This window comes from Callionymus lyra, chromosome 17 (genome assembly GCF_982586985.1).
Source record: "Callionymus lyra chromosome 17, fCalLyr1.hap1.1, whole genome shotgun sequence".
Classification (NCBI taxonomy): Eukaryota; Metazoa; Chordata; class Actinopteri; order Syngnathiformes; family Callionymidae; genus Callionymus; species Callionymus lyra.
Genome location: NC_141834.1, coordinates 21,479,622 through 21,504,278, shown reverse-complemented (window position 1 = coordinate 21,504,278; position 24,657 = coordinate 21,479,622). Strand labels below are relative to the sequence as shown.

Sequence of the window (24,657 nt, the reverse complement as noted above, 5' to 3'; positions counted from 1 at the left end):
AAGTGTCTAGATGTTCAAGTGTCTGGATGTTCAAGTGTCTAGATGTTCAAGTGTCTGGATGTTCAAGTGTCTAGATGTTCAAGTGTCTGGATGTTCAAGTGTCTGGATGTTCAAGTGTCTAGATGTTCAAGTGTCTAGATGTTCAAGTGTCTGGATGTTCAAGTGTCTAGATGTTCAAGTGTCTGGATGTTCAAGTGTCTGGATGTTCAAGTGTCTAGATGTTCAAGTGTCTGGATGTTCAAGTGTCTGGATGTTCAAGTGTCTAGATGTTCAAGGGTCTGGATGTTCAAGTGTCTAGATGTTCAAGTGTCTAGATGTTCAAGTGTCTGGATGTTCAAGTGTCTAGATGTTCAAGTGTCTGGATGTTCAAGTGTCTAGATGTTCAAGTGTCTGGATGTTCAAGTGTCTGGATGTTCAAGTGTCTAGATGTTCAAGTGTCTAGATGTTCAAGTGTCTGGATGTTCAAGTGTCTAGATGTTCAAGGGTCTGGATGTTCAAGTGTCTAGATGTTCAAGTGTCTAGATGTTCAAGTGTCTGGATGTTCAAGTGTCTAGATGTTCAAGGGTCTGGATGTTCAAGTGTCTAGATGTTCAAGTGTCTAGATGTTCAAGTGTCTAGATGTTCAAGTGTCTGGATGTTCAAGTGTCTAGATGTTCAAGTGTCTGGATGTTCAAGTGTCTAGATGTTCAAGGGTCTAGATGTTCAAGTGTCTGGATGTTCAAGTGTCTAGATGTTCAAGTGTCTAGATGTTCAAGTGTCTAGATGTTCAAGTGTCTAGATGTTCAAGGGTCTAGATGTTCAAGGGTCTAGATGTTCAAGTGTCTGGATGTTCAAGTGTCTAGATGTTCAAGTGTCTAGATGTTCAAGTGTCTAGATGTTCAAGTGTCTAGATGTTCAAGTGTCTGGATGTTCAAGTGTCTAGATGTTCAAGTGTCTGGATGTTCAAGTGTCTGGATGTTCAAGTGTCTAGATGTTCAAGTGTCTAGATGTTCAAGTGTCTAGATGTTCAAGTGTCTAGATGTTCAAGTGTCTAGATGTTCAAGTGTCTAGATGTTCAAGTGTCTAGATGTTCAAGTGTCTAGATGTTCAAGTGTCTGGATGTTCAAGTGTCTAGATGTTCAAGTGTCTGGATGTTCAAGTGTCTAGATGTTCAAGTGTCTGGATGTTCAAGTGTCTAGATGTTCAAGGGTCTGGATGTTCAAGTGTCTAGATGTTCAAGTGTCTAGATGTTCAAGTGTCTAGATGTTCAAGTGTCTGGATGTTCAAGTGTCTAGATGTTCAAGTGTCTGGATGTTCAAGTGTCTAGATGTTCAAGTGTCTGGATGTTCAAGTGTCTAGATGTTCAAGTGTCTAGATGTTCAAGTGTCTAGATGTTCAAGGGTCTAGATGTTCAAGGGTCTAGATGTTCAAGTGTCTGGATGTTCAAGTGTCTAGATGTTCAAGTGTCTAGATGTTCAAGTGTCTGGATGTTCAAGTGTCTAGATGTTCAAGTGTCTAGATGTTCAAGTGTCTGGATGTTCAAGTGTCTAGATGTTCAAGTGTCTAGATGTTCAAGTGTCTGGATGTTCAAGTGTCTGGATGTTCAAGTGTCTAGATGTTCAAGTGTCTAGATGTTCAAGTGTCTAGATGTTCAAGTGTCTAGATGTTCAAGTGTCTGGATGTTCAAGTGTCTGGATGTTCAAGTGTCTAGATGTTCAAGTGTCTAGATGTTCAAGTGTCCGGATGTTCAAGTGTCTGGATGTTCAAGTGTCTAGATGTTCAAGTGTCTAGATGTTCAAGTGTCTAGATGTTCAAGTGTCTAGATGTTCAAGTGTCTGGATGTTCAAGTGTCTAGATGTTCAAGTGTCTAGATGTTCAAGTGTCTAGATGTTCAAGTGTCTAGATGTTCAAGTGTCTAGATGTTCAAGTGTCTGGATGTTCAAGTGTCTAGATGTTCAAGTGTCTGGATGTTCAAGTGTCTAGATGTTCAAGTGTCTGGATGTTCAAGTGTCTAGATGTTCAAGTGTCTAGATGTTCAAGTGTCTAGATGTTCAAGTGTCTAGATGTTCAAGTGTCTAGATGTTCAAGTGTCTAGATGTTCAAGTGTCTAGATGTTCAAGTGTCTAGATGTTCAAGTGTCTAGATGTTCAAGTGTCTAGATGTTCAAGTGTCTAGATGTTCAAGTGTCTGGATGTTCAAGTGTCTGGATGTTCAAGTGTCTAGATGTTCAAGTGTCTGGATGTTCAAGTGTCTAGATGTTCAAGTGTCTGGATGTTCAAGTGTCTGGATGTTCAAGTGTCTGGATGTTCAAGTGTCTAGATGTTCAAGTGTCTGGATGTTCAAGTGTCTAGATGTTCAAGTGTCTGGATGTTCAAGTGTCTAGATGTTCAAGTGTCTAGATGTTCAAGTGTCTGGATGTTCAAGTGTCTAGATGTTCAAGTGTCTGGATGTTCAAGTCCATGACGGCAAAACTTCTTCTCTCACAGTTACAAAGATTAAAACTGTATTAACGTCATAGAGGCTGAGATTATGTAGAAACTAACAAAGTTATTTTATTATTTATATTATTCATTACTGGTCTTTAAATATAACTATAAGGTTTTTGTTTCTTTTTTCATGTTTGTGAGAATTTATTGAAAAGATTTAAGTGAAAATTAAAAGGATGTTGTGTGTGAAAAGGAGTTGTTTTAATATGAGACACAACTATTGTTGGATTGTGTGTTAAAAGCAAAATTACTATTGTTGGATTGTGTGTTCAAAGTAACACAACTATTGTTGGATTGTGTGTTCAAAGCAACACAACTATTGTTGGATTGTGTGTTCAAAGCAACACGACTATTGTTGGATTGTGTGTTAAAAGGCAACCGAAATATTGTTGGATTGTGTGTTAAAAGCAACACAACTATAGTTGGATTGTGTGTGAAAAGCAACACGACTATTGTTGGATTGTGTGTTCAAAGCAACACAACTATTGTTGGATTGTGTGTTCAAAGTAACACAACTATTGTTGGATTGTGTGTTCAAAGCAACACAACTATTGTTGGATTGTGTGTTAAAAGCAACACGACTATTGTTGGATTGTGTGTTAAAAGGCAACCGAAATATTGTTGGATTGTGTGTTAAAAGCAACACAACTATAGTTGGATTGTGTGTGAAAAGCAACACGACTATTGTTGGATTGTGTGTTAAAAGGCAACCGAAATATTGTTGGATTGTGTGTTAAAAGCAACACAACTATAGTTGGATTGTGTGTTAAAAGCAACACGATTATTGTTGGATTGTGTGTTAAAAGCAACACCACTATTGTTGGATTGTGTTTTAAAAACAACATGACTATTGTTGGATTGTGTGTTCAATGCAACACAACTATTGTTGGATTGTGTGTTCAAAGCAACATTACTATTGTTAGATTGTGTGTTAAAAGTAACACAACTATTGTTGGATTGTGTGTTAAAAGCAACACAACTATTGTTGGATTGTGTGTTAAAAGCAACACAACTATTGTTGTATTGTGTGTTCAAAGCAACACGACTATTGTTGGATTGTGTGTTCAATGCAACACAACTATTGTTGTATTGTGTGTTAAAAGTAACACAACTATTGTTGGATTGTGTGTTAAAAGCAACACAACTATTGTTGGATTGTGTGTTAAAAGCAACACAACTATTGTTGTATTGTGTGTTCAAAGCAACACGACTATTGTTGGATTGTGTGTTCAATGCAACACAACTATTGTTGGATTGTGTGTTCAAAGCAACATTACTATTGTTAGATTGTGTGTTAAAAGTAACACAACTATTGTTGGATTGTGTGTTAAAAGCAACACAACTATTGTTGGATTGTGTGTTAAAAGCAACACAACTATTGTTGGATTGTGTGTTAAAAGCAACACAACTATTATTGGATTGTGTTTTGAAAGCAACACGACTATTGTTGGATTGTGTGTTAAAAGCAACACGACTATTGTTGGATTGTGTGTTCAAAGCAACATTACTATTGTTAGATTGTGTGTTAAAAGTAACACAACTATTGTTGGATTGTGTGTTCAAAGCAACACGACTATTGTTGGATTGTGTGTTCAACGCAACACGATTATTGTTGGATTGTGTGTTAAAAGCAACACAACTATTATTGGATTGTGTGTTGAAAGCAACATTACTATTGTTAGATTGTGTGTTAAAAGTAACACAACTATTGTTGGATTGTGTGTTAAAAGCAACACGATTATTGTTGGATTGTGTGTTAAAAGCAACACGACTATTGTTGGATTGTGTTTTAAAAACAACATGACTATTATTGGATTGTGTGTTGAAAGCAACACGACTATTGTTGGATTGTGTGTTGAAAGCAACACGACTATTGTTGGTTTGTGTGTTAAAAGCAACTGTTGTTGTGTGTCAGGGTCTCCTGTTCGCGAGGCCGGACTGCATCACGGACGACAGCGACCTGGCACTGCTGTGGCTGCACGAGTCCCGCAGAGTCTACTCGGACAGGCTGGTGGACGTCCGAGACCAGCAGCAGTTCCAGAAGCTCCAGATGGCCTCCATGCACGAGTGCTTCGAGGTGCACGACTCGCTGTTACTGTCCATGTTTGATGATTCTGATCATTAACGATCTTCTGTTCAGGGAGTTGAACGAGCGAAGACGAAGCAGGAGCCGATCATCTTCTGTCACTTCGCACGAGTGTCCGAGGAGCCGTCGTACTCCGGCGTCCGTGACTGGACGCTGCTGAGCGACGCGCTCGCCGACTCTCTGGAGAGTTACAACGAGCTCCACGCGGCCATGAACCTGGTGCTGTTTGAAGACGCCATGAAGCACGTGTGAGTGGATGTGACCCCGTCAGGGTCGCTTTATTACCACAGTATTAATATATAGTATTTATATTTAAGAAGTATCTTTAATAGATCCATTTGAAAGTTTGATCTCGGTTTTTTAAGCATGTGTTTGAATAATTAAATTAAATATTGTTTTATATTGAATGGTTAAATGTGGTTATATATGGTTTATTTCTTTACATAATTGAATAAAACGTTCAGATATTTACAAGATAAACGACATTGTATTCCAATAATTTAAAAAATAATAATAAAAAAAATCCAATATTCTTCAATTATTAGCATTTTAAAATTCAATTAAAATGTTAGTAAAACATTTCCAAGATTATAATTTTTTACACATAAAGTTTAATATTCCACTTCAAGTACTTCTTAGTCTTTTAAATTCAACATACCCCACAGTCCAAAAACATACAGAGGTTGATTAAGAACTTAATTGTCCATAGGTATGAGTGTGTGTGTGAATGGTTGTCTGTCTTTCTGTGACAGACTGGCGTCCTGTCCAGGGTGTCCCCTGCCTCTCGCCCTATGAAACTGGGATAGACTCCAGTCGACCCGCGACCCCCACAAGGGATAAAGCGATAGAAAATGAATGATTGAATAAAATGTTGGTATAATAGAGTCACCAGACAATAGCAACAGAGCACAGAGTTACTGGATCTGACTTTCATCCAATCATGCGACGCTCAGACGATCACATGACGATGTCGAAGCACTCGACGGTGGTTTCCTAAAAAACGTTAAGATTTCTGCTTTTTTGCAACCAACGGTACTTTTTTCAGCTTGATGTCGATTTAAAGGTAAGAGCGAGTGATCGGTGCTCGATTGGATTAGTCTGGTCAGGACGGTGCAACGTGTTTAGATTGAATTTAAAAGGCCACCAATGAAAAAATATTGAATTTAGAAAGTTTCTTTTTTAGTTATTGGAATAAGAAAATCAAACTCTATGTGTAAAAAAAATGTTTTCTTTAGAAAATTCAATGTTTTAAATTGAATTATTCCCCCAAAAAATCAAACAATGATATAGAAATGATTGAACTTGATCGTTTAAAAATAAATAAACGCATAAAAAAGAATGAACATCGTTTGTTTAAAAAATGTAACATTTGTTTAATTCAACAATAAAACTCTTCTGACGTCCGTCTCCGCAGGTGTCGCATCAGTCGTATCCTGGAGTCTCCGCGGGGTCACGGCCTGCTGGTCGGGGTCGGCGGCAGCGGGAAGCAGAGCTTGACTCGTCTGGCAGCTTTCATCTCCTCCGTGGAAGTTTTCCAGCTCACCTTAAATAAAGGCTACGGAACCCAAGATCTGAAGGTACACAACAAACACAACAACGATCTGAAGGTACACAACAAACACAACAAAGATCTGAAGGTACACAACCAAGATCTGAAGGTACACAACAAACACAACAACGATCTGAAGGTACACAACAAAGATCTGAAGGTACACAACAAAGATCTGAAGGTACACAACAAATATCTGAAGGTACACAACAAAGATCTGAAGGTACACAACAAAGATCTGAAGGTACACAACAAAGATCTGAAGGTACACAACAAAGATCTCAAGGTACACAACAAAGATCTCAAGGTACACAAGAAAGATCTGAAGGTACACAAGAAAGATCTGAAGGTACACAACAAAGATCTGAAGGTACACAACAATGATCTGAAGGTACACAACAATGATCTGAAGGTACACAACAATGATCTGAAGGTACACAACAATGATCTGAAGGTACACAACAATGATCTGAAGGTACACAACAAAGATCTCAAGGTACACAACAAAGATCTCAAGGTACACAACAAAGATCTCAAGGTACACAACAATGATCTGAAGGTACACAACAATGATCTGAAGGTACACAACAATGATCTGAAGGTACACAACAATGATCTGAAGGTACACAACAATGATCTGAAGGTACACAACAATGATCTGAAGGTACACAACAATGATCTGAAGGTACACAACAATGATCTGAAGGTACACAACAAAGATCTGAAGGTACACAACAATGATCTGAAGGTACACAACAAAGATCTGAAGGTACACAACACGTGACGACGACTCACACACGCCTTCATCACAACCACACACTCGCGCAGCGACACACACCGTGATTAAGCAGGATTTACGCTCCTTCTAACGGCGATCAATGTCTCCTCCGCTCATCGATGCAGGAAATAATGTCAGACGGCGTTAAAGCGACTGAACACGAACTCAATGCCTCATTGATGAAAACACTTCTGTCGATTTCATTAATTAATAATCTCTCGAGGAGGGGTTTCCACGACGATCGTGCTCGTGATTGAGTTTGTCGTGTCTTCTGGGAAGATGGACCTGGCGGCGCTGTTTGGAAGGACGGGGAAGAAGAACCAGCGAGTGGTTCTGCTGCTGACGGAAGCCCAGGTCCCTGACGAGCACTTCCTGGTCCTGATCAACGACTTCCTGTCTTCAGGTCTGCACAACATTTATGGAGCAAATATACATTTGTACACATGTTTCTATGCATGACCTCTGACCTCCTCTCTGTGTGCAGGAGAAATACCTGATGTCTTCAGCGAAGATGAAACGGACGAGATCGTGTCGAGCGTCAAGTCTGAAGTCCGAGCTCTTGGACTCCTGGACACCAGAGAAAACTGCTGGAGGTTCTTCACGGACAGAGTCCAGCTGCAGTTGACGGTACTTTTGGTCCGAAGGTCACCTGAGATGTTACCTGATGAAGTTTGACTCGTGTTTGTCGTGACCTTCAGGTGTCGTCAAACAGATTGTAAATGTGTTTCTGTTGTGTGTCTGAAGGTGATGTTGTGTTTCTGTTGTGTGTCTCTGAAGGTGATGTTGTGTTTCTGTTGTGTGTCTGTGAAGGTGATGTTGTGTTTCTGTTGTGTGTCTCTGAAGGTGATGTTGTGTTTCTGTTGTGTGTCTCTGAAGGTGATGTTGTGTTTCTCTCTTGTGTGTGTCTCTGAAGGTGATGTTGTGTTACTCTCTTGTGTGTGTCTCTGAAGGTGATGTTGTGTTTCTTTCTGTTGTGTCTCTGAAGGTGATGTTGTGTTTCTGTTGTGTGTCTCTGAAGGTGATGTTGTGTTTCTCTCTTGTGTGTGTCTCTGAAGGTGATGTTGTGTTTCTGTTGTGTGTGTCTCTGAAGGTGATGTTGTGTTTCTTTTGTGTGTCTCTGAAGGTGATGTTGTGTTTCTGTTGTGTGTCTCTGAAGGTGATGTTGTGTTTCTGTTGTGTGTCTCTGAAGGTGATGTTGTGTTTCTGTTGTGTGTCTCTGAAGGTGATGTTGTGTTTCTGTTGTGTTTCTCTGAAGGTTATGTTGTGTTACTCTCTTGTGTGTGTCTCTGAAGGTGATGTTGTGTTTCTTTCTGTTGTGTCTCTGAAGGTGATGTTGTGTTTCTGTTGTGTGTCTCTGAAGGTGATGTTGTGTTTCTCTCTTGTGTGTGTCTCTGAAGGTGATGTTGTGTTTCTGTTGTGTGTGTCTCTGAAGGTGATGTTGTGTTTCTTTTGTGTGTCTCTGAAGGTGATGTTGTGTTTCTGTTGTGTGTCTCTGAAGGTGATGTTGTGTTTCTGTTGTGTGTCTCTGAAGGTGATGTTGTGTTTCTCTCTTGTGTGTGTCTCTGAAGGTGATGTTGTGTTTCTGTTGTGTGTCTCTGAAGGTGATGTTGTGTTTCTCTCTTGTGTGTGTCTCTGAAGGTGATGTTGTGTTTCTTTCTGTTGTGTCTCTGAAGGTGATGTTGTGTTTCTGTTGTGTGTCTCTGAAGGTGATGTTGTGTTTCTCTCTTGTGTGTCTCTGAAGGTGATGTTGTGTTTCTCTCTTGTGTGTGTCTCTGAAGGTGATGTTGTGTTTCTCTCTTGTGTGTCTCTGAAGGTGATGTTGTGTTTCTGTTGTGTGTCTCTGAAGGTGATGTTGTGTTTCTCTCTTGTGTGTCTCTGAAGGTGATGTTGTGTTTACCTCTTGTGTGTCTCTGAAGGTGATGTTGTGCTTCTCTCTTGTGTGTCTCTGAAGGTGATGTTGTGTTTACCTCTTGTGTGTCTCTGAAGGTGATGTTGTGTTTCTCTCTTGTGTGTCTCTGAAGGTGATGTTGTGTTTCTCTCTTGTGTGTGTCTGTGAAGGTGATGTTGTGTTTCTCTCTTGTGTGTGTCTGTGAAGGTGATGTTGTGTTTCTCTCTTGTGTGTGTCTGTGAAGGTGATGTTGTGTTTCTCTCTTGTGTGTGTCTCTGAAGGTGATGTTGTGTTTCTCTCTTGTGTGTGTCTGTGAAGGTGATGTTGTGTTTCTCTGTTGTGTGTCTCTGAAGGTGATGTTGTGTTTCTCTCTTGTGTGTGTCTCTGAAGGTGATGTTGTGTTTCTCTCTTGTGTGTGTCTGTGAAGGTGATGTTGTGTTTCTCTGTTGTGTGTGTCTGTGAAGGTGATGTTGTGTTTCTCTCTTGTGTGTGTCTGTGAAGGTGATGTTGTGTTTCTCTGTTGTGTGTCTGTGAAGGTGATGTTGTGTTTCTCTCCGGTGGGAAACACTCTTCGTCTCCGGACCCTGAGGTTCCCGGCTCTGATCCAGCGAGTCACCATCGACTGGTTCCATCCCTGGACCTCGGAGGCCCTGCGGTCCGTCAGTCACACGTTCATCCAGGAGATCGAGGACATCCAGGTATGACCTTCACATCCTAGAGGTCACTCCTAGATACACAACATCCTAGAGGTCACTCCTAGATACACGACATCCTAGAGGTCACTCCTAGATGCACGACATCCTAGAGGTCACTCCTAGATGCACGACATCCTAGAGGTCACTCCTAGATGCACGACATCCTAGAGGTCACTCCTAGATGCACGACATCCTAGAGGTCACTCCTAGATGCACAACATCCTAGAGGTCACTCCTAGATACACAACATCCTAGAGGTCACTCCTAGATACACAACATCCTAGAGGTCACTCCTAGATACACGACATCCTAGAGGTCACTCCTAGATACACAACATCCTAGAGGTCACTCCTAGATACACCACATCCTAGAGGTCACTCCTAGATGCACGAAATCCTAGAGGTCATTCCTAGATGCACGACATCCTAGAGGTCACTCCTAGATGCACGACATCCTAGAGGTCACTCCTAGATGCACGACATCCTAGAGGTCACTCCTAGATGCACGACATCCGAGAGGTCACTCCTAGATGCACGACATCCTAGAGGTCACTCCTAGATGCACGTCATCCTAGAGGTCACTCCTAGATACACGACATCCTAGAGGTCACCCCTAGATGCACAACATCCTAGAGGTCAATCTTTGATGCACAACATCCTAGAGGTCACTCCTAGATGCAAAACATCCTAGAGGTCACTCCTAGATGCACAACATCCTAGAGGTCACTCCTAGATGCACGACATCCTAGAGGTCACTCCTAGATGCACAACATCCTAGAGGTCATTCCTAGATGCACAACATCCTAGAGGTCATTCCTAGATGCACAACATCCTAGAGGTCACTCCTAGATGCACGACATCCTAGAGGTCACTCCTAGATGCACGACATCCTAGAGGTCACTCCTAGATGCACAACATCCTAGAGGTCACTCCTAGATGCACGACATCCTAGAGGTCACTCCTAGATGCACGACATCCTAGAGGTCACTCCTAGATGCACGACATCCTAGAGGTCACTCCTAAATGCACGACATCCTAGAGGTCACTCCTAGATGCACGACATCCTAGAGGTCACTCCTAGATGCACGACATCCTAGAGGTCATTCCTAGATGCACAACATCCTAGAGGTCATTCCTAGATGCACAACATCCTAGAGGTCACTCCTAGATGCACGACATCCTAGAGGTCACTCCTAGATGCACGACATCCTAGAGGTCACTCCTAGATGCACGACATCCTAGAGGTCATTCCTAGATGCACAACATCCTAGAGGTCACTCCTAGATACACGACATCCTAGATGCACGACATCCTAGAGGTCACTCCTAGATACACGACATCCTAGAGGTCACTCCTAGATACACGACATCCTAGAGGTCACTCCTAGATACACGACATCCTAGATGCACGACATCCTAGAGGTCACTCCTAGATACACGACATCCTAGAGGTCACTCCTAGATGCACGACATCCTAGAGGTCACTCCTAGAGGTCACTCCTAGATGAACAACATCCTAGAGGTCACTCCTAGAGGTCACTCCTAGATGAACAACATCCTAGAGGTCACTCCTAGATGAACAACATCCTAGAGGTCACTCCTAGAGGTCACTCCTAGATGAACAACATCCTAGAGGTCACTCCTAGATGCAAAGATCCTAGAGGTCACTCCTAGATGCACGACATCCTAGAGGTCACTCCTAGAGGTCACTCCTAGATGCACAACATCCTAGAGGTCATTCCTAGATGCACGACATCCTAGAGGTCACTCCTAGATGCACAACATCCTAGAGGTCACTCCTAGATGCACGACATCCTAGAGGTCACTCCTAGATGCACAACATCCTAGAGGTCACTCCTAGATGCACAACATCCTAGAGGTCACTCCTAGAGGTCACTCTTACATGCACGACATGGATCCAGGAACCATGGCATGAATGTTTGTGATCCTCGACAATAAACCAGAGCCATCTTTAATGAACACCTTTTAATTACGGGCGTGCAGCTGGATTAACTCTCCCACAGATCCCTCATCATTAGTTCGGCGCTGAGGTTCTGACAAATTGCTCAACACATGTCTGGAGACTCGTGGCGAGCGCAGACGCATCATTGTTTTCCATCATCGCGGCGAAAACCATCACAAGCCACCGGATCATTTATGTTAATGAGTGAAGAGTGATTAAGCACATAACGACCCTCGGAGGATACACAGCTGTCACAACCAGGAAATGAATTTCATCAAATATGGGAACGAGCTGCACATGATTGTTTTTCACCAGCGAGTCTGGGCTCCTGCCAGTGTTGTGTAGCAACAAACACTTGCTGCTGTTCGTGTGTATTACGTACAGTACATGAAACACTAGTTTAAAACCTGCTCAGATCCTTCTTTTTATTGTGACGCCGGTCATTTTTCACTCCTTTCAGACGGAAACATTTGTTTTTAAACATAACAATCGAATTCATATCATAAATAACAGATTCACGTAATATAGATTTAATTTTAAAGCTGACATTCTTAACATAAAAAGTGTTATGTGTTGGTAAAATTCACTTTTGACAGACTGTAGCTGCTAAGCTAGCAAGTTTAGCATTCAGTTAAATTAGTAGTATTATTAGTATTTTCCTTTTTGTAAATTAAATATAAATACTGTAACTGTGTCTATAATGTGTTTGGATTGTGCTGAGGTTTAGTTTGACAGATTTTTAGACTTGAAGAAGAAAATAATCATCTACGTTTTTGGCGGGAACTAGCTTTCTTGGAAGAGTTTGTTTACCACAAACGTGTTATTCTCTTGAACATACTGCACATTAACACAAACAAGTCCCTATTTTTCTATTAATGTTAAAAAACTAAAATTATTTTATAGATTATATTTTAAATGTACAAAGAAACAAAGTGTTACCGACTGCAGCTAGAATTGCTTTCAAATAGCTAAGCTAACAAGTTTAGCATTCAGTTTCCTTTTCTTTCGTTTTTACACTGCTGTTAAAAAACCAAACAAGCTTAATAGTTTCTAAAATGTATATTTAGGGATATTAATGCAAAGCTTCACAGATCTAATTACCGAAAGGAGGAAAATGAATCATATTAAAGTTTTGCGGGAAATCACTTGGTTTGACAGGTTTTTTTTATTTTTTTTATAAACAATCAGATAATTAAAAGTCGTTAAAAAAAACATTTGGAATGAATTTTTGAGGAATAAAAATTGATTGACTTTATTTAGATCTAACCTTGAAAAATATATTTTAAATATATATGAATGAATAAAGTTGTATAGGGTGTTAGCCTAAATTGCTATCAACGAGCTAAGCTAGCAAATTTAGCATTCGGCTTCAAGTTTCCTTTATTTTTCAGTAAAATTAACAGTTTCTATCGATAAAGTATATGATGGTACATTAAAGCTTTAAATACTTCATCTAAGCATCTAAAAAGAGAAAATAAATCCTGTTACAATTTTGGCGGGAACTTGTTTGGTGAGACAGGTCAGGAGTTTTATATAAAAAACTCAACTTTTATTAATAATATCAACATAATAATAATGTGTATGGAATATTCTTGTCATGCTTGTGATAAAAATGATTACAAAAAAAATGTAGATTAATATAAAAAGTGTAGATTAGTATAAAAATGTAGTAGTATTTTAGTTTGAATGCTTCGGTTTTGAACCTATAAAAAAATATCACGACACAAACAAAAGCTCGGTCAAATAAGCCATAAATGTATTAGTTTTATGAGACAGATAAGCAACAGTGTTAAAGTCCAGCAGGGACAGAAAGCGTGGTTGAGTTTGATGGACGAGGCTTGTGTCATGTTTTCAAAGACGTATGGATTCTTGCTGCTGTGGTCAGTTATGAATTGTTGCTCAACAAAACTATGCAAATACAAATCATTCATTCCTGTTTCAACATCTGAAGAGGACACTTGATCAATCCCACATTCATTTCCAGTTTTAATGACGCTGGAAATCGATGGGACGTTTTCGCTTAATCACACGTGAAGTTCCGATGATCTGATAGTTTTATGTGGCTTTATTAATTATCCTGCGCCGTCATTAACAACGGCTGAGAGACGCTCATTATCCTCGCGTTTGTTTTGGCTTCCATTGAGAACTGAGAGATAAATGAAACAACAAACGTATGAGGCGATAGTTTAGATGTTTACGGAGATAAACAAACTCTAGTGAGTCTTCGGAATATTTAATTCATTTGTTGATTTTTATTTAAATGTTGTTGTTGTTGTTTTTAAGCTTTTTATTTTTGGAATAATTCAATTCAATAATTTATATATTGAAAAGTTGAATTTGTTTTTTTTAATAATTAAATTCAATAATTAATGTATTAAAAAGTTTGATTTGGTTTTATTTAATAATTAAATTTAATGATTAATGTATTAAAAGATTGATTTTGGTTTTATTGAAAAATTAAATTCAATAATTTATATATTGAAAAGTTGAATTTGGTTTCATTTAATAATTAAATTCAATAATTAATGTATTAAAAGGTTGAATTTGGTTTCATTTAATAATTAAATGCAATAATTAATGTATTAAAAGGTTGAATTTGGTTTAATTTAATAATTAAATTCAATAATTAATGTATTAAAAGGTTGAATTTGGTTTAATTTAATAATTTAATTCAATAATTCATGTATTAAAAGGTTGAATTTGGTTTTATTTAATAATTAAATTAAATAATGTATGTATTGAAATGTTGAATTTTTTTTATTGAATCATTAAATTCAATCATTTATATATTGAAACTTGAATTTGTTTTTATAATTAAATTCAATAATTTTAAATATTGAAAAGTTTAACTTGTTTTTTATTTAATAATTAAATTCAATCATTTGTATAATTAAAGTTTGAATTCGTTGGGCTTTTTTAAATAAAATAAAAACATTATTCTATTTTTTACACAAAGAGTTTGATCTTCTAAATCCAGTTTTATAAATTAAATGTTCTAAATTGAATATTGTTTTATTCAAAGTATTTTGAATTCAAAATGTTTCAAAACTTTCAGACGCTCAGTCACTATTACATCTTTTTTTTTAATTCAACTGTTTAAAAAAATCTATTTAAAACATTAAATTTAGAAAACATTGGTCATCGATTATTGATTAAAAACAAAGTCAACCTTTCAATATACAAATGAATTAAATGATTAATAAAAAACAACAACTATTCTAATGTCACTGATATTCTTCCATAAAAACATGTTTTCACTGAGGTTTTAAAGTCAAATCTCTCCTGCTGCAGCTAAAGTCCAGATTGAGTGAGTCAGCCTGGGCTCAGGAAGATGGAAAAACCTGCAGATAAACTCTAAATACATGAAGATCATCTTTCAGTCGTTTGCAGGTCCAAGGATGTTAAACTTCGCTCAATCCTGCTCTCCTTCTTTACCGCCGGTGCTTACTGTTCACAGCCCGCCGTCCAGGAATCCATCAGTCTTTTCATGGCCTACGCTCACACCAGTGTCAACCAGGCCAGTGACAAATACCGACGCAATGAGAGGAGGTTCAATTACACGACCCCCAGGAGCTTCCTGCAGCAGATCACCCTGTACCGGAGCCTGCTGCACAAGAGCCGCTCGCAGCTGCACCTCAAGATGAACCGCCTGCAGCGAGGCCTCCAGAAGCTGCAGACCACGGCCACGCAGGTGAGGCGACGACCACCTTCGTCTGATCACAGTTGACGCCGCCGTGTCGTGCCTGCAGGTCGCGGATCTGAAGGCCAAACTGGCGACTCAGGAGGCCGAGCTGACGCTGAAGAACCAGAACATGGAGGCGCTGATCTCCAAGATCGGGCAGCAGACGGAGAGGGTCGGCAACAAGAAAGCTGCCGCCGATGTCGAGGCGCAGAAGGTCAGACTCGCTCTGGTGTTTTTGAATCATCGTTGTTGATCTTTTGTCACCTGTGCAGGTGTCTGTGATTCAGGCGGAAGTGTGCGTCAAACAGAAGGACTGTGAACAAGATCTCGCCAAAGCAGAACCGTCGCTAACAGCAGCCACTGCCGCACTCAACACACTCAACAAGGTCTTTTGACTTCTTTCTATTCTTTCTATTGTACTGTAGACTGTAGAACACTTCATCTCTTTTCACGATACCTTGTTTAGATTTAACACTGTTAAGATATTTTAAAATAAAAGAAGATGACCAAAAAGCAATACATTAAAATAAAAAAGAGACATTTCAAGTTGCAAATAAACAATTAATTGATTAACATACTATAACATAAACTAATTTCAATTCATTTCAAAGTTTGTACATTTTTGTATTGCAAATTAACTTCTGGACTGTAGATGGCAGCAGTCATTTAGTCCTCCACAGCTAAAGTAAGAATGATGACTGAGGACGAGAGGATACAGTGAGTCCAGCAGCTTTTAAAGCTGATGTTTGGACATATTTTGGTTTGAAAACAAATAAAAGTAGTTACGACTTCGGCAAGTACTTGACAATACTACTCATATATCCTTGTTACTATACTATCACAACACCAGAGTCAAGTACTGGACAATACTATACATATATACTTGTTACTACACTATCACAACACCAGAGTCAAGTACTGGACAATACTACACATATATACTTGTTACTACACTATCACAACAACAGAGTCAAGTACTGGACAATACTACACATATATACTTGTTACTACACTATCACAAGACCAGAGTCAAGTACTCAACAATACTACACATATATACTTGTTACTACACTATCACAACACCAGAGTCAAGTACTGGACAATACTACACATATATACTTGTTACTACACTATCACAACACCAGAGTCAAGTACTGGACAATACTACACATATATACTTGTTACTACACTATCACAAGACCAGAGTCAAGTACTCAACAATACTACACATATATCCTTGTTACTACACTATCACAACACCAGAGTCAAGTACTGGACAATACTACACATATATACTTGTTACTACACTATCACAACACCAGAGTCAAGTACTCAACAATACTACACATATATACTTGTTACTACACTATCACAACACCAGAGTCAAGTACTGGACAATACTACACATATATACTTGTTACTACACTATCACAAGACCAGAGTCAAGTACTCAACAATACTACACATATATACTTGTTACTACACTATCACAACACCAGAGTCAAGTACTGGACAATACTACACATTGTAGTACTTGTACTAGTACTTGTTACTACACTATCAATATATATCACTATATATCCTTGTATCGTGATACGTATCAACACATTCTTGCCATAAAATACTTCTATTGTAGATGTTTATCTGTCCTACATTTTGTAAGATTACCATCTGGATTCAAGTGAGTTTGAAGAATTGTATGACTTTGATCTGCTGCTGCTCACAAAACCTGTTCTGTTCAGAACGTTAAACTTGACCTAAAATGATCCAATCATTGAATGCATCAACTTCCATACGACTGTAGTGACAAGATTCATTCATCGTTGTTTTAGTGTTGCTAGCTGAGATGCTAAGCTAACACCTCACTTTCCTTGCGTTCACTTCCAGGTGAATCTCACGGAGCTGAAGGCCTTCCCTAACCCCCCCGTGGCGGTGATTGATGTCCTGGCGGCAGTTATGGTTCTGCTGGCCCCGCGCGGTCGGGTTCCAAAGGACCGGAGCTGGAAGGCGGCGCGAGCCTTCATGGGCAAGGTTAAGCTCCCATCATGTCAATCACATCTTTTCCAATAAAAGCCATGGAAGTCTGTGTCGGGTCCTTGACCCGCTCGCTCGCCGCCGTCGCTCAGAGCGGCGTGATGAATATTCTCATTTCATCTGCTGCTCACGCATCAGTGTCGGAGTCAATCACACCAGGGGCCCAAATATCAGCTCGAGTCGCATCAAAGTGTGTATTTAAGTGTCTCCTTCACCAAACACAGTTTTACTCTCGGTGGAAATGACATGATGATCCTTATCTTATCTTAAACAACAACATATATGTTTCATTTATAGTGAGATCATCGTAGAATAACTATCTATTAAAATTAAACACATGTTGTTTTTCCTTCTATCACTGGTTGTTTCAAACTCGATCGCACCAGGGGCCAAAATCTTTGAGCAACTCTTGGTTATAACGAGTTTAGTAAACAATCATTTTTACCGAAGTCTGTATATTTTCATGTTTCTTAAATATATCTGTGTTTGTTTTCTTTTAACAAACACATCAGAATCTTTTTCTTCAGTTTAACTGTTTAAAAAGTCGGTCAATAGTTTTCATGATAATCTGCTCCTGATGTATTTACCAGCATCTTTAAAAGTCACAAAAGTAACAATAATTTTGACATGAATGTACTTTGATTGAGAGCCAATCAGAACACATCATAGAAGATTGGCGGGTTTGACACATATGAGATGTTTTAACCTTTATTTTTTCTACAATTTTTGCATGAATTTTTAAAAACACAGACCCAGGCGACGAGTATTAGCTATAAATGAACCTTATTAATTATTTATTATATTTACTTATTTTTATTATTATTATTATCTAATTTTCCAAAGGAGATTCATTTATTTAAATATGTCCAAACATCATCTTTAGAAGCTGCTGGAGTCACTGTATCCTCTCGTCCTCAGTCATAGCACGGATCTCATTCTTCCTTTACCTCTGAAGGACATAATGACTGCTGCCTTCTAGAGGTCGGAAGTTTAATTGCACCACAAAAATGAACAAATGCTGAGAATAATTGCATATCAATTTAAAGTTTTAAAAATCATTGGTAATGATTAATAACTGACTCATACAATATGTTGTTGAACTTTGCTTTTTATAATACAATTGACGTGTTTCCTTATTTAATTTGTCAGTATTTAAATACAGATTTGAATAATCAATTCATTAAATGAAATAAAATCAACATTTTTGCAAATATTTAACAAAAAATGTACTATTATTTCATTGTGGTTTAGATTTGTATTATATTAATTCTGACATCATTACCTGTGACTCACTAATCAAATGTTTAAATCATTGATCGATTGATACTTTATTGTTTCCAGAAGTTAAGATAAAAACACATTATATTAAGACAAACAGTTCATATATTATGACAAAAACAATCACAAAATAATACAAATATATAAAATAAAGCACAATGAGAAATATAATAATGATAAATATATCAACAACAACTGACTATATATAAATGTATTGATCTAATGATACTGTTTCTGGCCTCAAAGGTGGACGACTTCCTTCAGGCTCTGGTCTCGTACGACAAGGAACACATTCCTGATTCCTGCCTGAGCGTCGTGAAGAAGGACTATCTGAGGAAAGCCGAGTTTGATCCGGAGCAGGTTCAGACCAAGTCCACGGCGGCGGCCGGTCTCTGCGCCTGGACCCTCAACATCGTCAAGTACTACGAGGTCCGTCCGTCGCTCCTGCTGGTGTCGTCGCTCGGATCCTGATCCTGAGTCTCCTTCTTCCAGATCTACTGTCAGGTCATCCCTAAGAGGCAGGCGCTGGCTCAGGCCAACGAGGAGCTGGAAACAGCCTCAAGTAAACTGTTGGCGGTTCAGAAGAAGTTGACGGTGAGTTTGTTGTTGAGGTTCGTTTTTTTCTGTTTCTCACTTTCCGTCGTCTCCGGACAGGATTTGGACGCGAACCTCCAGAATCTGACGGCTCAGTTTGAAAAGGCCACGAGTGAGAAGATCTGTTGTCAGGGCGACGTCACCAAAACAAACCAGACTATTGAACTGGCCAATCGCCTCGTCCGTGGTTTGGAGGTAGGATGACACTGACGGTCCTGCAAACATACGGTCACTTTAAAACCATTTCAAACCAAATTTAATGTTTATTTTTGTTTCCTTACTTTTCATTTAAACCTTAATTTAAGAGTTTTTAATTAAAATAACATTCAATTTTAAATATAGATTTTTCATTTAGCTTTAAAAGCTGCTGGAGTCACTGTATCCTCTCGTCCTCAGTCATAGCACAGATCTCGTTCTTCCTTTTAGCTTTGAAGGACATAATAACTGCTGCCACCTAGAGGCCGGAAGTTTAATTGCACCACAAAAATGAACAAACACTGAGAATATTTGCATATAAATTTGAAGTTTTAAAAATCAATTTTTATTTATTCTAAACACACAATAACTTCGGTTAAAAAAAGCGATTCAAAGCAAAAAAACGATACAGTTCTGTCAAATATTGATACAGAATCTTTAGCACATTGTAAATAAGTAAGTCATTTATATTTATAGAGATCTTTTCCAGACCAGGGTCACAAAGCGCTTAAACAATCAAAACAATACTCAACAAAATATATACTTTTAAGGTCAAGATTCAAATTGTCTTGAATTGATTCTTTTAATTAGGTTTTTATCAGTTATTAGAACTTTTGAAACGTGACTCACAGAATATTTCATATGGATTTAATGTGACTGTATGTCAACGAGCTCTGCTGATGCCTGGCACCGCTGGAGGGTCGAGGGTCGAGGGTCGAGGGTCGTCACGCTCGCGGCCGAGGGTCGCACCGCAGACGAGGCTCTGCTGCCTGAACAGTTTCCAGAAATGAAGAGAGATGGAAGCAAGCATGTTCTCAATCTGTCCACGCCGCGCCGTAAACACATCATCGCTCATTCATGCTGGACTTTTGAAGATGAACGAGATCATGGACGCCACAAAGACCGTCTCCGTGACGACGTCTCTCCTGCTCGGTTAACAATCGCTGACATGAATCCAAAGATAATCGTTGCACGACTTCTTATGATCCTGAAACAAATGTGCTTTGCATGGAGCGGTTTACCTTCCGAGCACATGAAGATAAATGTATTTCCTCTGCGGCGTTGACCCGATGGCGTCGGGACCGATCCATGTGTAATCATTAACTCAACAGCTGTTGAAATTAACAACGTCTCACCCCAGACTAAGTGATGCTTCAGGCGATCCATAATACATTAGAGCAAAATGATAGTGATTTTTAACTGTCTGGGAATTCATAAGCTGACACGATCTACATCCTCGCGCCCTCGTAAGGAAATGCCAGCGATGATTTATGGCGCTGCGGCCGCCACAGTCGTATTGAAGGTGTGAATGTTAAACTGATGGTAGAGACTGAAGAGTATTTATGTTCTTTCTTCTGTGTGAGCGCTGGAGGTTCATGTGTGTCCTGTGTCGACGCTGAAAAGAACATCCCAGAATACTGACTCTACTCTCACAATTCTCGCTTTAAAGTCAATTATTCTGACATTTTCCTTGAGTTCTTAGATTTAAGTAAAGATCCTGAGATTAAAATGAGGATTCTCAGATTTAAATGCTTTTAAGGTGAAAATCCGGAGAATAAAGAGATCATTTCTGAGATCAAAGATCTGACGTTTAAGTTAAGATTTTAAAAACATAGTGAAAGTCTGAGATTAAATGGAAAATCCTGAAAATAAAGTGAGGATTCTCAGATTATATTGCTTTGTTTTTATGACTATAAAGCTATTAACCTATGATTTTTTTCCCAGAGTTCTTTGCCTCAATTTGAAATCCTGAGATTAAATTTCAGACTTTAAGGTGAAAATGAGATTAAAGTTAAAATCCTAAAATTAAATTTATGACTTTAAATAGAGAATTCTGAGGTTAAAGAAAAAAACCTGAGAATAAAGAAATAAATTAACTTCTAAAGTTTCAGTGAAGATTTTAAGAATATAGTGAAAGTCTGAGTTTAAATAGAAAATCCTGAGATTAATGTGAAGATTCTGATTTAAATTATGATTCTGTGATTAAAGTAAAGACTTTAAAGTAAGAATTCTGAGATTATATTGAAAAGTTTGATGTGAAAGTGAGAATTTTTATGAAAATTCTAAGATTAAAGTCAGAAAAACTTCATATTGACATTTTAAATGTCCTCGGATTTATTTATTGATTGATTTAGTTAGAGAAAACAAAATAATCAAATAATAATATTTAAGGATTAAAAACACATTGTATTTCCTTTTCCTTTTATTCTATCGAGTACCCATTAAATACAAGTTCATTTCTTTTTCTAGATGTATAACCAGTTTAACTCTTGAACATGTTCCTCCGACAGTCGGAGAAGCAGCGATGGTCCGAGTCCCTGGTCCAGTACGAGAAGCAGCAGAAGACTCTGTGCGGAGACATCGTCCTCACGTCAGCGTTCGTGTCCTACTTGGGTTATTTCACGCGACAGTATCGCGAGGAGCTGCTCAACAACAAGTGGATCCCCTTCCTGAAATCACAAAAGGTGTTTCTACAAATACATATCAGTTCATGATGTTTTTATCTGTTTATAACGTCAATTATGTGCCAGTGGTCTCTGTTTGTTTTCATGCTCGACTGTGGAATTGTTTTTTTTTTCTTTTTCACAACTTTATTCTCTTTCATTAACACCTGCCTGATGTTATTTTTTAATTTAAATAACAGTTTAAATAACAATGACATAGACAAGACATATTTGTCAACATCTTAATATAAATAGGTTACATTTACCGTATTTTCCGGACTATAAGTCGCAGTTATTTCATAGTTTGTCCGGGGGTGTGACTTATACTCTGGAGCGACTTATGTGTGCAATTATTACCACATTATTATATCATTTCACATGTTATTTTCACACTAAACCACCAGAGGGCGCTCTAGGCCTGTGTTGATCATTTCCACGTAGAAGAGGAAGCATCTTCTACCTCCGGAGTTAGTTAGTTGTTTAAAAGTGACACGAGGATGAAGAGTTATTTGGAGTTACACGGATGGTTTGGTAAACTAGTTAGTTATTTATGCTATAGTTCTCTGAATAACTCTTCATATGTTATGTTAACATACCAGGTTCTCACTTCATGTAACGTAACGTACAATTATTCTGTTGTTGCCTCTAGTTTTATTTTAAATTGTCTTTCAAGATCACATGTCTGTTCTTGGTGTTGGATTTTATCAAATCAATTTCCCCCAAAAATGCGACTTATACTCCAGTACGACTTATATATGTTTTTTCCTTCTTTATTATGCATTTTATGTCTTGAGCGACTTGTGCTCCGGAAAATACGGTACTTGACTCGTGTCTGCTCCGGGTCCAGGTCCTCATCCCCATGACAGAAGGCCTGGATCCGATCCTCGCGCTTACAGACGACGCCAGCGTTGCTGCCTGGCACAACCAGGGCCTGCCCAACGATCGGATGTCCACGGAGAACGCTGCCATCCTGACCACCAGCGAGCGCTGGCCGCTCATCGTGGACCCGCAGCAGCAGGGGGTCAAGTGGCTCCGCAGCCTGCTGGGACCGGAGCTGAAGGTGGTCCAACAGGGACAGAGAGGGTGAGAGATCCAGGATCGCCGTGGCTCCTGGAAGGTTTCATGTGATCGTTCTCGTGTTTGTGATGAAGATACCTGGAGGTGATCGAACTGGCTCTGGCCGGTGGAGACACGGTGCTGATCGAGAACCTGCCCGAGAGAACCGACCCGGTCCTGGAGCCTCTGCTGGGCAGAAACACTGTGAAAAGAGGAAGGTTAGTCACTCCTGGTCATGCTCGTCAATGTTTCACACTCAAAACTATAACTCTTTCCAGGTTAGATTAGATTTGATAGACTTTATTAATGTCCTTCAGAAATCTTTATCTTTAAGTTTTACTTGCAAGAAGAGATTAATACAGAACCTCCTCATGTCCGTCCGACATCTCTCAGTTCACAACTGGAGAAACAGACGATATAAATGACATCTGGTCTTAAATGAAGCAAACTAAAGATTCTTTCTGATGGTTTATCTGAGTTAACCTGGTGTGTGTCGTTCTGAGACATCATCCCCCTCTTTTGCTGGTTCCAGCTCCAACCTAACAATGATTCAAACACAATCAATGATTAACATGTTGATACATGTGGTTGTGTATCTGTGAAAACACACTCAACACACTCAACACACTCGACACACTCGACACACTCGACGCACTCGACGCACTCGACGCACTCGACACACTCGACACACTCGACACACTCGACACACTTAACACACTCGACACACTTAACACACTCGACACACTTAACACACTCGACACACTTAACACACTCAACACACTCAACACACTCAACACACTCGACACACTTGACACGCTCAACGCACTCAACACACTCAACACACTCGACACACTCGGCACACTCGACACACTTAACACACTCGACACACTTAACACACTCGACACACTCAACACACTCGACACACTCGACACACTTGACACGCTCAACGCACTCAACACACTCAACACACTGTAGCTCATTTTCCTTAAAGCCTTATTAGTTCATACATTTTTAATCCTTAAAAATCATAAATCAAATAGATAGTAAATAGTAAATCTAGATTTACTTTGTTCTCTCAGGTGAAAAAAAGAAATTAAAAAAAAATAATAATTTAGTGGAAAAAACGAAAAATAATTCAGTTTTATATTATTGTATCTTATATTATTTCATTTACAGACGTTTTTTAACATGTAAATGTAGATACAAAGTTAGTTTGTTTCCATTTTTTTCATTTGTCTATACATTTATTTTGATCAATAAATAAAATAAAGATCTAAATCTTATCTACATTTATTATTATTTGTATTTTTTTAACAGCATAAAGAAAAATACAACAACAAATGTTCAGAAACTCTTCTATACACAGTTTATTCAATTTTGTAAAATAACACGTATTTATTCACTGGCAGTTTTATCTCAGGTGCTGCTCTTGAATTTAGCTTATCATTGTACGATGTTATATTTTCCATCTGATTTCATCCACTGATTATTACGTAACACCTCCAGATCTCAGGACACCATCAACACAGGAAGTAGATTTGAGTGTATTTCTAGTTATGACTGTATTTAGTGTCAAAATCCTGAAACAATTCATATGTTTTTGGACGTTTCCTGATTGAAAGTTTATTCTCTGTTAGACTTCAAATATTCCGACCCTTGACGACGAAGGTCTTCAGTCTCGTGTTCTTCATGTATCTCTGCGGAGCATCAACGCTCTGGTGTCGACACAACAGTCGACGCTCAGACAATAGCAACAGATGAACAGATGCTGCAACACTGAGATGTGATGGAGCACATTTTCATGGCCAGTGTAAATGTGCCTTCAGCAGGTGTTGGGATCCCTGAGGCCGACGTATTGATCAGGTCGTGATAGATGTACATTTGTGTTCATATTCTTGAGCTGCCATGAATATTGAGCAGGAAGAGCAGTCATGGTTATGTATTAGCGCTCG

General features: G+C 38.9%; 1 protein-coding gene across 1 annotated transcript in view; it reads left to right on the top strand.

The window, feature by feature from the left end:
* The window catches only part of LOC148063007 (dynein axonemal heavy chain 11), a 100,293-nt gene that overhangs the window by 45,259 nt on the left and 30,377 nt on the right, over positions 1 to 24,657 (top strand). The window contains exons 50-65 of the mRNA XM_087812310.1: positions 4,381 to 4,542; positions 4,606 to 4,799; positions 5,966 to 6,128; positions 7,158 to 7,281; positions 7,363 to 7,505; positions 9,303 to 9,464; positions 14,880 to 15,113; positions 15,172 to 15,318; positions 15,377 to 15,490; positions 16,992 to 17,135; positions 18,663 to 18,845; positions 18,909 to 19,010; positions 19,071 to 19,205; positions 21,497 to 21,670; positions 22,497 to 22,732; positions 22,801 to 22,923. Coding sequence (XP_087668436.1) covers positions 4,381 to 4,542; positions 4,606 to 4,799; positions 5,966 to 6,128; positions 7,158 to 7,281; positions 7,363 to 7,505; positions 9,303 to 9,464; positions 14,880 to 15,113; positions 15,172 to 15,318; positions 15,377 to 15,490; positions 16,992 to 17,135; positions 18,663 to 18,845; positions 18,909 to 19,010; positions 19,071 to 19,205; positions 21,497 to 21,670; positions 22,497 to 22,732; positions 22,801 to 22,923 — 2,540 coding nt within the window. The remainder of the gene's footprint in view (positions 1 to 4,380; positions 4,543 to 4,605; positions 4,800 to 5,965; positions 6,129 to 7,157; positions 7,282 to 7,362; positions 7,506 to 9,302; positions 9,465 to 14,879; positions 15,114 to 15,171; positions 15,319 to 15,376; positions 15,491 to 16,991; positions 17,136 to 18,662; positions 18,846 to 18,908; positions 19,011 to 19,070; positions 19,206 to 21,496; positions 21,671 to 22,496; positions 22,733 to 22,800; positions 22,924 to 24,657) is intronic.